The sequence below is a fragment of the Dendrobates tinctorius genome, unplaced genomic scaffold (genome assembly GCF_039654945.1).
Source record: "Dendrobates tinctorius isolate UK_male_01 unplaced genomic scaffold, ASM3965494v1 ptg000344l, whole genome shotgun sequence".
NCBI classification, from domain to species: domain Eukaryota; kingdom Metazoa; phylum Chordata; class Amphibia; order Anura; family Dendrobatidae; genus Dendrobates; species Dendrobates tinctorius.
This window is the reverse complement of record NW_027362010.1, coordinates 709,340-723,953: the sequence shown is the minus strand read 5'-3', so window position 1 is coordinate 723,953 and position 14,614 is coordinate 709,340. Positions and strand designations below refer to the sequence as shown.

At 56.3% G+C, this 14,614-nt stretch overlaps 1 protein-coding gene across 6 annotated transcripts in view; it reads left to right on the top strand.

Annotated features, from left to right (window-relative positions):
• ABCC9 (ATP binding cassette subfamily C member 9) overlaps positions 1-14,614 on the top strand; it is a 180,949-nt gene that overhangs the window by 43,384 nt on the left and 122,951 nt on the right. For all 6 annotated transcript variants that reach the window (XM_073562293.1, XM_073562295.1, XM_073562292.1 and 3 more), the window contains 5 exons: positions 1,444-1,629; positions 1,756-1,932; positions 10,899-11,054; positions 11,145-11,279; positions 11,559-11,721. In XM_073562293.1, the coding sequence (XP_073418394.1) occupies positions 1,444-1,629; positions 1,756-1,932; positions 10,899-11,054; positions 11,145-11,279; positions 11,559-11,721 (817 nt within the window). The remainder of the gene's footprint in view (positions 1-1,443; positions 1,630-1,755; positions 1,933-10,898; positions 11,055-11,144; positions 11,280-11,558; positions 11,722-14,614) is intronic.

Here is a 14,614-nt window from a genome sequence, read left to right as displayed (position 1 = left end):
CACATCCAGGAGCGTGAGAAAAGGGGGCGCTGCGCGCGGGAGGGCGAGCAAAGGGGGCGCTGCGCGCGGGAGGGCGAGCAAAGGGGGCGCTGCGCGCGGGAGGGCGAGCAAAGGGGGCGCTGCGCGCGGGAGGGCGAGCAAAGGGGGCGCTGCGCGCGGGAGGGCGAGCAAAGGGGGCGCTGCGCGCGGGAGGGCGAGCAAAGGGGGCGCTGCGCGCGGGAGGGCGAGCAAAGGGGGCGCTGCGCGCGGGAGGGCGAGCAAAGGGGGCGCTGCGCGCGGGAGGGCGAGCAAAGGGGGCGCTGCGCGCGGGAGGGCGAGCAAAGGGGGCGCTGCGCGCGGGAGGGCGAGCAAAGGGGGCGCTGCGCCCGGGAGGGCGAGCAAAGGGGGCGCTGCGCCCGGGAGGGCGAGCAAAGGGGGCGCTGCACGCGGGAGGGCGAGCAAAGGGGGCGCTGCGCCTCTGAGCACAAGACTTTTCCTACTGTCTGCTGAGCCGTGTATCTAATCCTCTCCTGTGTGATACTGTCTGCTGAGCCGTGTATCTAATCCTCTCCTGTGTGATACTGACTGCTGAGCCGTGTATCTAATCCTCTCCTGTGTGATACTGACTGCTGAGCCGTGTATCTAATCCTCTCTTGTGTGATACTGACTGCTGAGCCGTGTATCTAATCCTCTCCTGTGTGATACTGACTGCTGAGCCATGTATCTAATCCTCTCCTGTGTGATACTGACTGCTGAGCCGTGTATCTAATCCTCTCCTGTGTGATACTGTCTGCTGAGCCGTGTATCTAATCCTCTCCTGTGTGATACTGACTGCTGAGCCGTGTATCTAATCCTCTCTTGTGTGATACTGACTGCTGAGCCGTGTATCTAATCCTATCCTGTGTGATACTGACTGCTCATCCGTGTATCTAATCCTCTCATGTGTGATACTGACTGCTGAGCCGTGTATCTAATCCTCTCCTGTGTGATACTGTCTGCTGAGCCGTGTATCTAATCCTACCCTGTGTGATACTGACTGCTCATCCGTGTATCTAATCCTCTCTCATGTGATACTGACTGCTGAGCCGTGTATCTAGTCCTATCCTGTGTGATACTGACTGCTGAGCCGTGTATCTAATCCTCTCCTGTGTGATACTGACTGCTGGGCCGTGTATCTAATCCTCTCCTGTGTGATACTGACTGCTGAGCCGTGTATCTAATCCTCTCCTGTGTGATACTGACTGCTGAGCAGTGTATCTAATCCTCTCCTGTGTGATACTGACTGCTTATCCGTGTATCTAATCCTCTCTCATGTGATACTGACTGCTCATCCATGTATCTAATCCTCTCCTGTGTGATACTGACTGCTGAGCTGTGTATCTAACCCCATCGTGTCTGAGCAGCGCTCCGTCTCAGCGGCGTTGCCTGAAGAGAGTAGTAGTGACCCTTTCCTCCGCTCAGCAGAAGCTGCTGGAGCAGCCGCACCGGACTCCCTCCATCTGGGTCGCCATCTACAAGGCGTTCGGCCGCCCCATCCTGCTGAGCAGCACCTTCCGCTACCTGGCGGACCTCCTGGGCTTCGCGGGGCCGCTCTGCATCTCGGGGATCGTCCAGCATCTGGGAAGCAACAATGCAACCAAAGCCGATCAGGTAAAGCCTGCAGTGTTAATGCTGTGACTGTAGAGAATCCCTCCAGATGGTGACACTATGGGAAGGATGGAGGTCGCCGCCTTGTGTCTCACTGTGATGAGTATGTGACCCCTCATGTCCCCCCAGGATCTTCCCAGCAGACCCTTCATCACCGTCTGCTTCCTCTCCTCCAAGGAGTTTCTGGAGAATAACTACGTCCTCGCCGTCCTGCTGTTCCTGGCGCTGATTCTCCAGAGAACGTTCCTGCAGGCGTCCTACTACGTGGCTATCGAGACCGGGATCAACCTGCGGGGGGCGCTGCTGGTGCGTGTACCCAAAACACCGACACCGCTGTTTGTCTGCTACTGCGTGTGCGTCTATTACTCCCTGTTATCAGCCATTACTGGGGGAGGATGTGTTCCTAGCTGTTCTCGCCTGTACTCTCTGGTGTCAGTCATTACTGGGGGAGGATGTGTTCCTAGCTGCTCTCGCCTGTACTCTCTGGTGTCAGTCATTACTGGGGGAGGATGTGTTCCTAGCTGCTCTCGCCTGTACTCTCTGGTGTCAGTCATTACTGGGGGAGGATGTGTTCCTAGCTGCTCTCGCCTGTACTCTCTGGTGTCAGCCATTACTGGGGGAGGATGTGTTCCTAGCTGCTCTCGCCTGTGCTCTCTGATGTCAGTCATTACTGGGGGAGGATGTGTTCCTAGCTGCTCTCGCCTGTACTCTCTGGTGTCAGTCATTACTGGGGGAGGATGTGTTCCTAGCTGCTCTCGCCTGTACTCTCTGGTGTCAGTCATTACTGGGGGAGGATGTGTTCCTAGCTGCTCTCGCCTGTACTCTCTGGTGTCAGTCATTACTGGGGGAGGATGTGTTCCTAGCTGCTCTCGCCTGTGCTCTCTGATGTCAGTCATTACTGGGGGAGGATGTGTTCCTAGCTGCTCTCGCCTGTACTCTCTGGTGTCAGCCATTACTGGGGGAGGATGTGTTCCTAGCTGCTCTCGCCTGTACTCTCTGGTGTCAGTCATTACTGGGGGAGGATGTGTTCCTAGCTGCTCTCGCCTGTACTCTCTGATGTCAGCCATTACTGGGGGAGGATGTGTTCCTAGCTGCTCTCGCCTGTACTCTCTGGTGTCAGCCATTACTGGGGGAGGATGTGTTCCTAGCTGCTCTCGCCTGTACTCTCTGATGTCAGTCATTACTGGGGGAGGATGTGTTCCTAGCTGCTCTCGCCTGTACTCTCTGGTGTCAGCCATTACTGGGGGAGGATGTGTTCCTAGCTGCTCTCGCCTGTACTCTCTGGTGTCAGTCATTACTGGGGGAGGATGTGTTCCTAGCTGCTCTCGCCTGTGCTCTCTGATGTCAGTCATTACTGGGGGAGGATGTGTTCCTAGCTGCTCTCGCCTGTACTCTCTGGTGTCAGCCATTACTGGGGGAGGATGTGTTCCTAGCTGCTCTCGCCTGTACTCTCTGGTGTCAGCCATTACTGGGGGAGGATGTGTTCCTAGCTGCTCTCGCCTGTACTCTCTGGTGTCAGTCATTACTGGGGGAGGATGTGTTCCTAGCTGCTCTCGCCTGTGCTCTCTGATGTCAGTCATTACTGGGGGAGGATGTGTTCCTAGCTGCTCTCGCCTGTACTCTCTGGTGTCAGCCATTACTGGGGGAGGATGTGTTCCTAGCTGCTCTCGCCTGTACTCTCTGGTGTCAGCCATTACTGGGGGAGGATGTGTTCCTAGCTGCTCTCGCCTGTGCTCTCTGATGTCAGTCATTACTGGGGGAGGATGTGTTCCTAGCTGCTCTCGCCTGTACTCTCTGGTGTCAGCCATTACTGGGGGAGGATGTGTTCCTAGCTGCTCTCGCCTGTACTCTCTGGTGTCAGCCATTACTGGGGGAGGATGTGTTCCTAGCTGCTCTCGCCTGTACTTTCTGGTGTCAGCCATTACTGGGGGAGGATGTGTTCCTAGCTGCTCTCCCCTGTACTCTCTGGTGTCAGTCATTACTGGGGGAGGATGTGTTCCTAGCTGCTCTCCCCTGTACTCTCTGGTGTCAGCCATTACTGGGGGAGGATGTGTTCCTAGCTGCTCTCGCCTGTACTCTCTGGTGTCAGTCATTACTGGGGGAGGATGTGTTCCTAGCTGCTCTCGCCTGTACTCTCTGGTGTCAGCCATTACTGGGGGAGGATGTGTTCCTAGCTGCTCTCGCCTGTACTCTCTGGTGTCAGTCATTCCTGGGGGAGGATGTGTTCCTAGCTGGTCTCGCCTGTACTCTCTGGTGTCAGCCATTACTGGGGGAGGATGTGTTCCTAGCTGCTCTCGCCTGTGCTCTCTGATGTCAGTCATTACTGGGGGAGGATGTGTTCCTAGCTGCTCTCGCCTGTACTCTCTGGTGTCAGCCATTACTGGGGGAGGATGTGTTCCTAGCTGCTCTCGCCTGTACTCTCTGGTGTCAGCCATTACTGGGGGAGGATGTGTTCCTAGCTGCTCTCGCCTGTACTCTCTGGTGTCAGTCATTCCTGGGGGAGGATGTGTTCCTAGCTGCTCTCGCCTGTGCTCTCTGATGTCAGTCATTACTGGGGGAGGATGTGTACCTAGCTGCTCTCGCCTGTACTCTCTGGTGTCAGCCATTACTGGGGAGGATGTGTTCCTAGCTGCTCTCGCCTGTACTCTCTGGTGTCAGCCATTACTGGGGGAGGATGTGTTCCTAGCTGCTCTCGCCTGTACTCTCTGGTGTCAGCCATTACTGGGGGAGGATGTGTTCCTAGCTGCTCTCGCCTGTACTCTCTGGTGTCAGCCATTACTGGGGGAGGATGTGTTCCTAGCTGCTCTCGCCTGTACTCTCTGGTGTCAGCCATTACTGGGGGAGGATGTGTTCCTAGCTGCTCTCGCCTGTACTCTCTGGTGTCATCCATTACTGGGGAGGATGTGTTCCTAGCTGCTCTCGCCTGTACTCTCTGGTGTCAGCCATTACTGGGTGAGGATGTGTTCCTAGCTGCTCTCGCCTGTACTCTCTGGTGTCATCCATTACTGGGGGAGGATGTGTTCCTAGCTGCTCTCGCCTGTACTCTCTGGTGTCATCCATTACTGGGGGAGGATGTGTTCCTAGCTGCTCTCGCCTGTACTCTCTGGTGTCATCCATTACTGGGGGAGGATGTGTTCCTAGCTGCTCTCGCCTGTACTCTCTGGTGTCAGCCATTACTGGGGGAGGATGTGTTCCTAGCTGCTCTCGCCTGTACTCTCTGGTGTCAGTCATTACTGGGGGAGGATGTGTTCCTAGCTGCTCTCGCCTGTACTCTCTGGTGTCAGCCATTACTGGGGGAGGATGTGTTCCTAGCTGCTCTCGCCTGTACTCTCTGGTGTCAGTCATTACTGGGGGAGGATGTGTTCCTAGCTGCTCTCGCCTGTACTCTCTGGTGTCAGTCATTACTGGGGGAGGATGTGTTCCTAGCTGCTCTCGCCTGTACTCTCTGGTGTCAGTCATTACTGGGGGAGGATGTGTTCCTAGCTGCTCTCGCCTGTACTCTCTGGTGTCAGCCATTACTGGGGGAGGATGTGTTCCTAGCTGCTCTCGCCTGTACTCTCTGGTGTCAGCCATTACTGGGGGAGGATGTGTTCCTAGCTGCTCTCGCCTGTACTCTCTGGTGTCAGTCATTACTGGGGGAGGATGTGTTCCTAGCTGCTCTCGCCTGTACTCTCTGGTGTCAGCCATTACTGGGGGAGGATGTGTTCCTAGCTGCTCTCGCCTGTACTCTCTGGTGTCAGCCATTACTGGGGGAGGATGTGTTCCTAGCTGCTCTCGCCTGTACTCTCTGGTGTCAGCCATTACTGGGGGAGGATGTGTTCCTAGCTGCTCTCGCCTGTACTCTCTGGTGTCAGTCATTACTGGGGGAGGATGTGTACCTAGCTGCTCTCGCCTGTACTCTCTGGTGTCAGTCATTACTGGGGGAGGATGTGTTCCTAGCTGCTCTCGCCTGTACTCTCTGGTGTCAGCCATTACTGGGGGAGGATGTGTTCCTAGCTGCTCTCGCCTGTACTCTCTGGTGTCAGCCATTACTGGGGGAGGATGTGTTCCTAGCTGCTCTCGCCTGTACTCTCTAGTGTCAGTCATTACTGGGGGAGGATGTGTTCCTAGCTGCTCTCGCCTGTACTCTCTGGTGTCAGCCATTCCTGGGGGAGGATGTGTACCTAGCTGCTCTCGCCTGTACTCTCTGGTGTCAGCCATTCCTGGGGGAGGATGTGTTCCTAGCTGCTCTCGCCTGTACTCTCTGGTGTCAGCCATTACTGGGGGAGGATGTGTTCCTAGCTGGTCTCGCCTGTACTCTCTGGTGTCAGCCATTACTGGGGGAGGATGTGTTCCTAGCTGCTCTCGCCTGTACTCTCTGGTGTCAGTCATTACTGGGGGAGGATGTGTTCCTAGCTGCTCTCGCCTGTGCTCTCTGGTGTCAGTCATTACTGGGGGAGGATGTGCTCCTAGCTGCTCTCGCCTGTGCTCTCTGGTGTCAGCCATTACTGGTGGAGGATGTGTTCCTAGCTGCTCTCGCCTGTACTCTCTGGTGTCAGCCATTACTGGGGGAGGATGTGTTCCTAGCTGCTCTCGCCTGTACTCTCTGGTGTCAGCCATTACTGGGGGAGGATGTGTTCCTAGCTGCTCTCGCCTGTACTCTCTGGTGTCAGCCATTACTGGGGGAGGATGTGTTCCTAGCTGCTCTCGCCTGTACTCTCTGGTGTCAGCCATTACTGGGGGAGGATGTGTTCCTAGCTGCTCTCGCCTGTACTCTCTGGTGTCAGCCATTACTGGGGGAGGATGTGTTCCTAGCTGCTCTCGCCTGTACTCTCTGGTGTCAGCCATTACTGGGGGAGGATGTGTTCCTAGCTGCTCTCGCCTGTACTCTCTGGTGTCAGCCATTACTGGGGGAGGATGTGTTCCTAGCTGCTCTCGCCTGTACTCTCTGGTGTCAGTCATTACTGGGGGAGGATGTGTTCCTAGCTGCTCTCGCCTGTACTCTCTGGTGTCAGTCTTTACTGGGGGAGGATGTGTTCCTAGCTGCTCTCGCCTGTGCTCTCTGGTGTCAGTCATTACTGGGGGAGGATGTGTTCCTAGCTGCTCTCACCTGTACTCTCTGGTGTCAGCCATTACTGGGGAGGATGTGTTCCTAGCTGCTCTCGCCTGTGCTCTCTGGTGTCAGTCATTACTGGGGGAGGATGTGTTCCTAGCTGCTCTCGCCTGTACTCTCTGGTGTCAGCCATTACTGGGGAGGATGTGTTCCTAGCTGCTCTCGCCTGTACTGCCTGGTGTCAGCCATTACTGGGGGAGGATGTGCTCCTAGCTGGTCTCGCCTGTACTCTCTGGTGTCATCCATTACTGGGGGAGGATGTGTTCCTAGCTGCTCTCGCCTGTACTCTCTGGTGTCAGTCATTACTGGGGGAGGATGTGTTCCTAGCTGCTCTCGCCTGTACTCTCTGGTGTCAGCCATTACTGGGGGAGGATGTGTTCCTAGCTGGTCTCGCCTGTACTCTCTGGTGTCAGTCATTACTGGGGGAGGATGTGTTCCTAGCTGGTCTCGCCTGTACTCTCTGGTGTCAGTCATTACTGGGGGAGGATGTGTTCCTAGCTGGTCTCGCCTGTACTCTCTGGTGTCAGTCATTACTGGGGGAGGATGTGTTCCTAGCTGGTCTCGCCTGTACTCTCTGGTGTCAGCCATTACTGGGGGAGGATGTGTTCCTAGCTGCTCTCGCCTGTACTCTCTGGTGTCAGTCATTACTGGGGAGGATGTGTTCCTAGCTGCTCTCGCCTGTACTCTCTGGTGTCAGTCATTACTGGGGAGGATGTGTTCCTAGCTGCTCTCGCCTGTACTCTCTGGTGTCAGTCATTACTGGGGAGGATGTGTTCCTAGCTGCTCTCGCCTGTACTCTCTGGTGTCAGTCATTACTGGGGAGGATGTGTTCCTAGCTGCTCTCGCCTGTACTCTCTGGTGTCAGTCATTACTGGGGAGGATGTGTTCCTAGCTGCTCTCGCCTGTACTCTCTGGTGTCAGTCATTACTGGGGGAGGATGTGTTCCTAGCTGCTCTCGCCTGTACTCTCTGGTGTCAGTCATTACTGGGGAGGATGTGTTCCTAGCTGCTCTCGCCTGTACTCTCTGGTGTCAGTCATTACTGGGGAGGATGTGTTCCTAGCTGCTCTCGCCTGTACTCTCTGGTGTCAGTCATTACTGGGGGAGGATGTGTTCCTAGCTGCTCTCGCCTGTACTCTCTGGTGTCAGTCATTACTGGGGGAGGATGTGTTCCTAGCTGCTCTCGCCTGTACTCTCTGGTGTCAGCCATTACTGGGGGAGGATGTGTTCCTAGCTGCTCTCTCCTGTACTCTCTGGTGTCAGTCATTACTGGGGGAGGATGTGTTCCTAGCTGCTCTCTCCTGTACTCTCTGGTGTCAGTCATTACTGGGGGAGGATGTGTTCCTAGCTGCTCTCGCCTGTACTCTCTGGTGTCAGCCATTACTGGGGGAGGATGTGTTCCTAGCTGCTCTCTCCTGTACTCTCTGGTGTCAGTCATTACTGGGGGAGGATGTGTTCCTAGCTGCTCTCGCCTGTACTCTCTGGTGTCAGTCATTACTGGGGGAGGATGTGTTCCTAGCTGCTCTCGCCTGTACTCTCTGGTGTCAGTCATTACTGGGGGAGGATGTGTTCCTAGCTGCTCTCGCCTGTACTCTCTGGTGTCAGTCATTACTGGGGGAGGATGTGTTCCTAGCTGCTCTCGCCTGTACTCTCTGGTGTCAGCCATTACTGGGGGAGGATGTGTTCCTAGCTGCTCTCTCCTGTACTCTCTGGTGTCAGTCATTACTGGGGGAGGATGTGTTCCTAGCTGCTCTCTCCTGTACTCTCTGGTGTCAGTCATTACTGGGGGAGGATGTGTTCCTAGCTGGTCTCGCCTGTACTCTCTGGTGTCAGCCATTACTGGGGGAGGATGTGTTCCTAGCTGGTCTCGCCTGTACTCTCTGGTGTCAGCCATTACTGGGGGAGGATGTGTTCCTAGCTGGTCTCGCCTGTACTCTCTGGTGTCAGTCATTACTGGGGGAGGATGTGTTCCTAGCTGGTCTCGCCTGTACTCTCTGGTGTCAGCCATTACTGGGGGAGGATGTGTTCCTAGCTGGTCTCGCCTGTACTCTCTGGTGTCAGCCATTACTGGGGGAGGATGTGTTCCTAGCTGGTCTCGCCTGTACTCTCTGGTGTCAGCCATTACTGGGGAGGATGTGTTCCTAGCTGCTCTCGCCTGTACTCTCTGGTGTCAGTCATTACTGGGGAAGGATGTGTTCCTAGCTGGTCTCGCCTGTACTCTCTGGTGTCAGCCATTACTGGGGGAGGATGTGTTCCTAGCTGGTCTCGCCTGTACTCTCTGGTGTCAGCCATTACTGGGGGAGGATGTGTTCCTAGCTGGTCTCGCCTGTACTCTCTGGTGTCAGCCATTACTGGGGGAGGATGTGTTCCTAGCTGGTCTCGCCTGTACTCTCTGGTGTCAGCCATTACTGGGGGAGGATGTGTTCCTAGCTGCTCTCGCCTGTACTCTCTGGTGTCAGCCATTACTGGGGGAGGATGTGTTCCTAGCTGGTCTCGCCTGTACTCTCTGGTGTCAGTCATTACTGGGGGAGGATGTGTTCCTAGCTGCTCTCGCCTGTACTCTCTGGTGTCAGCCATTACTGGGGGAGGATGTGTTCCTAGCTGGTCTCGCCTGTACTCTCTGGTGTCAGTCATTACTGGGGGAGGATGTGTTCCTAGCTGGTCTCGCCTGTACTCTCTGGTGTCAGCCATTACTGGGGAGGATGTGTTCCTAGCTGCTCTCGCCTGTACTCTCTGGTGTCAGCCATTACTGGGGGAGGATGTGTTCCTAGCTGCTCTCGCCTGTACTCTCTGGTGTCAGCCATTACTGGGGGAGGATGTGTTCCTAGCTGCTCTCGCCTGTACTCTCTGGTGTCAGTCATTACTGGGGGAGGATGTGTTCCTAGCTGCTCTCGCCTGTACTCTCTGGTGTCAGCCATTACTGGGGAGGATGTGTTCCTAGCTGCTCTCGCCTGTACTCTCTGGTGTCAGCCATTACTGGGGGAGGATGTGTTCCTAGCTGCTCTCGCCTGTACTCTCTGGTGTCAGCCATTACTGGGGGAGGATGTGTTCCTAGCTGCTCTCGCCTGTACTCTCTGGTGTCAGTCATTACTGGGGGAGGATGTGTTCCTAGCTGCTCTCGCCTGTACTCTCTGGTGTCAGCCATTACTGGGGAGGATGTGTTCCTAGCTGGTCTCGCCTGTACTCTCTGGTGTCAGCCATTACTGGGGAGGATGTGTTCCTAGCTGGTCTCGCCTGTACTCTCTGGTGTCAGCCATTACTGGGGGAGGATGTGTTCCTAGCTGCTCTCGCCTGTACTCTCTGGTGTCAGCCATTACTGGGGGAGGATGTGTTCCTAGCTGCTTTCGCCTGTACTCTCTGGTGTCAGCCATTACTGGGGAGGATGTGTTCCTAGCTGGTCTCGCCTGTACTCTCTGGTGTCAGTCATTACTGGGGGAGGATGTGTTCCTAGCTGCTTTCGCCTGTACTCTCTGGTGTCAGCCATTACTGGGGGAGGATGTGTTCCTAGCTGCTCTCGCCTGTACTCTCTGGTGTCAGCCATTACTGGGGAGGATGTGTTCCTAGCTGGTCTCGCCTGTACTCTCTGGTGTCAGCCATTACTGGGGAGGATGTGTTCCTAGCTGGTCTCGCCTGTACTCTCTGGTGTCAGCCATTACTGGGGGAGGATGTGTTCCTAGCTGCTCTCGCCTGTACTCTCTGGTGTCAGCCATTACTGGGGGAGGATGTGTTCCTAGCTGCTTTCGCCTGTACTCTCTGGTGTCAGCCATTACTGGGGAGGATGTGTTCCTAGCTGCTCTCGCCTGTACTCTCTGGTGTCAGTCATTACTGGGGGAGGATGTGTTCCTAGCTGCTTTCGCCTGTACTCTCTGGTGTCAGCCATTACTGGGGAGGATGTGTTCCTAGCTGCTCTCGCCTGTACTCTCTGGTGTCAGTCATTACTGGGGGAGGATGTGTTCCTAGCTGCTCTCGCCTGTACTCTCTGGTGTCAGCCATTACTGGGGAGGATGTGTTCCTAGCTGGTCTCGCCTGTACTCTCTGGTGTCAGCCATTACTGGGGAGGATGTGTTCCTAGCTGGTCTCGCCTGTACTCTCTGGTGTCAGCCATTACTGGGGGAGGATGTGTTCCTTGCTGCTTTCGCCTGTACTCTCTGGTGTCAGCCGCCCTCACCCCCTCTCTTGCAGGCCATGATCTACAATAAGATCCTGAAGCTCTCCACCTCTAACATGTCCATGGGGGAGATGACGCTGGGGCAGATCAATAACCTGGTGGCCATCGAGACCAACCAGCTGATGTGGTTCCTGTTCCTGTGCCCCAATCTGTGGGCGATGCCCGTGCAGGTACAGCGCAAGTAAGGGAGCGTCCCTCAACAACCTCACACATGCACACCGCCGAGTTGTCAGTAGTGATGGGTGGTCTTTCTCCTGCAGATCATTATGGGGGTCATCCTCCTGTACAAGCTCCTGGGGGTGAGCGCTCTGGTGGGCGCGGCGGTCATCGTGCTGCTTGCTCCGGTACAATACTTCATTGCCACGAATCTGGCGGAGGTGCAGAAGAACACGCTGGTGAGTGTGGCCCTGGCTGGTGAGCATGGCCTGGGTGTCACAGCTGGTGAGCGTGGGCCCCAGCTAGCAAGTGTGGGCCCTGGCTGGCGAGCGTGGCCTCAGCTGGCGAGTGTGGGCTCTGGGTGGCGAGTGTGGGCTCTGGGTGGCGAGTATGACCTCAGCTGGCGAGCGTGGCCCCGGCTGGCAAGTGGGGGCTGTGGCTGGCGAGCGTGGCCCCGGCTGGAGACTGTGGCCATGGCCAGTTCCGCAGATTCTCTTCTGACTGCTTCTTGTTTTCAGGATTATTCCACCGAGAGGTTAAAGAAGACGAATGAAATCCTGAGGGGCATCAAGCTGCTGAAGCTGTACGCCTGGGAGGACATCTTCTGCGCCAGCGTGGAGGAGACGCGGGCCAAGGAGCTCACCAGCCTGAAGACCTTCGCCCTGCACACCTCGCTGTCCAGTGCGTGAACCCCCCGGGGCCACCGTCCTGTAATGCCGGGGGGATTCAGGGGTCCCCATCCTCTGTATTGTCCGGGGGATTCAGGGGTCCCCATCCTGTATTGTCGGGGGGATTCAGGGGTCCCCATCCTGTATTGTCGGGGGGATTCAGGGGTCCCCATCCTGTATTGTCGGTGGGATTCACAGGTCCCCATCCTGTATTGTCGGTGGGATTCACAGGTCCCCATCCTGTATTGTCGAGGGGGATTCAGGGGTCCCCATCCTCTGTATTGTCCGGGGGATTCAGGGGTCCCCATCCTGTATTGTCGGGGGGATTCAGGGGTCCCCATCCTGTATTGTCCGGGGGATTCACAGGTCCCCAGCCTGTATTGTCTGGGGGATTCAGGGGTCCCCATCCTGTATTGTCCGGGGGATTCAGGGGTCCCCATCCTGTATTGTCCGGGGGATTCAGGCGTCCCTGTCCTGTATTGTCCGGGGGATTCAGGGGTCCCCATCCTCTGTATTGTCCGGGGGATTCAGGGGTCCCCATCCTCTGTATTGTCCGGGGGATTCAGGGGTCCCCATCCTCTGTATTGTCCGGGGGATTCAGGGGTCCCCATCCTCTGTATTGTCCGGGGGATTCAGGGGCCCCCATCCTCTGTATTGTCCTTTTGGATTCAGGGGTCCCCGTCCTGTATTGTCCGGGGGATTCAGGGTGTCCCGGTCCTATATTGTCCGGGGGATTCAGGGGTCCCCATCCTCTGTATTGTCCGGGGGATTCAGGGGTCCCCGTCCTGTATTGTCCAGGGGATTCAGGGTGTCCCGGTCCTGTATTGTTCGGGGAATTCAGTTTCCCGGTCCTGTATTGTCCGGGGATTCAGAGTTTCCCGGTCCTGTATTGTTCGGGGGATTTAGGGTGTCCCGATCCTGTATTGTCCGGGGGATTCAGAGTTTCCCGGTCCTGTATTGTCCGGGGTGTTCAGTTTCCCGGTCCTGTATTGTCCGGGGTGTTCAGTTTCCCGGTCCTGTATTGTCCGGGGAATTCAGTTTCCCGGTCCTGTATTGTCCGGGGAATTCAGTTTCCCGGTCCTGTATTGTCCGGGGAATTCAGTTTCCCGGTCCTGTATTGTCCGGGGATTCAGAGTTTCCCGGTCCTGTATTGTTCGGGGGATTCAGAGTTTCCCGGTCCTATATTGTCCGGGGTGTTCAGTTTCCCGGTCCTGTATTGTCCGGGGAATTCAGTTTCCCGGTCCTGTATTGTCCGGGGATTCAGAGTTTCCCGATCCTGTATTGTCCGGGGGATTCAGAGTTTCCCGGTCCTATATTGTCCGGGGTGTTCAGTTTCCCGGTCCTGTATTGTCCGGGGAATTCAGTTTCCCGGTCCAGTATTGTCTGGGGATTCAGAGTTTCCCGGTCCTGTATTGTTCGGGGGATTCAGAGTTTCCCGGTCCTGTATTGTCCGGGGTGTTCAGTTTCCCGGTCCTGTATTGTCCAGGGGATTCAGGGGTCCCCATCCTCTGTATTGTCCGGGGGATTCAGGGGTCCCGGTCCTGTATTGTCCGGGGGATTTAGGGTGTCCCGGTCCTGTATTGTCCAGGGGATTCAGGGTGTCCTGTATTGTCTGGGGGGATTCAGGGGTCCCCGTTCTGTATTGTCCGGGGATTCAGGGTGTCCTGGTCCTGTATTGTCCAGGGGATTCAGGGTGTCCTGGTCCTGTATTGTCCGGGGATTCAGGGTGTCCTGGTCCTGTATTGTCTGGGGGGATTCAGGGTGTCCTGGTCCTGTATTGTCCGGGGGATTTAGGGTGTCCCGGTCCTGTATTGTCTGGGGGGATTCAGGGTGTCCCGGTCCTGTATTGTCCGGGGGATTTAGGGTGTCCCGGTCCTGTATTGTCCAGGGGATTCAGGGTGTCCTGGTCCTGTATTGTCCAGGGGATTCAGGGTGTCCTGGTCCTGTATTGTCCGGGGATTCAGGGTGTCCTGGTCCTGTATTGTCTGGGGGGATTCAGGGTGTCCCGGTCCTGTATTGTCCGGGGGATTTAGGGTGTCCCGGTCCTGTATTGTCCAGGGGATTCAGGGTGTCCTGTATTGTCTGGGGGGATTCAGGGGTCCCCGTTCTGTATTGTCCGGGGATTCAGGGTGTCCTGGTCCTGTATTGTCCAGGGGATTCAGGGTGTCCTGGTCCTGTATTGTCCGGGGATTCAGGGTGTCCTGGTCCTGTATTGTCTGGGGGAGTTCAGGGGTCCCCGTCCTGTATTGTCTGGGGGGATTCAGGGGTCCCCGTTCTGTATTGTCTGGGGGGGATTCAGGGTGTCCTGGTCCTGTATTGTCCGGGGATTCAGGGTGTCCCGTTCCTGTATTGTCTGGGGGATTCAGGGTGTCCTGGTCCTGTATTGTCTGGGGGATTCAGGGGTCCCCGTTCTGTATTGTCCGGGGATTCAGGGTGTCCTGGTCCTGTATTGTCCGGGGATTCAGGGTGTCCTGGTCCTGTATTGTCCGGGGATTCAGGGTATCCTGGTCCTGTATTGTCCGGGGATTCAGGGTGTCCCGTTCCTGTATTGTCTGGGGGATTCAGGGTGTCCTGGTCCTGTATTGTCTGGGGGATTCAGGGTGTCCTGGTCCTGTATTGTCTGGGGGATTCAGGGGTCCCCGTCCTGTATTGTCCGGGGGATTCAGGGTGTCCCGATCCTATATTGTCCGGGGGATTCAGGGGTCCCCATCCTCTGTATTGTCCGGGGGATTCAGGGGTCCCCGTCCTGTATTGTCCAGGGGATTCAGGGGGTCCCGGTCCTGTATTGTTTGGGGAATTCAGTTTCCCGGTCCTGTATTGTCCGGGGATTCAGAGTTTCCCGGTCCTGTATTGTTCGGGGGATTTAGGGTGTCCCGATCCTGTATTGTCCGGGGTGTTCAGTTTCC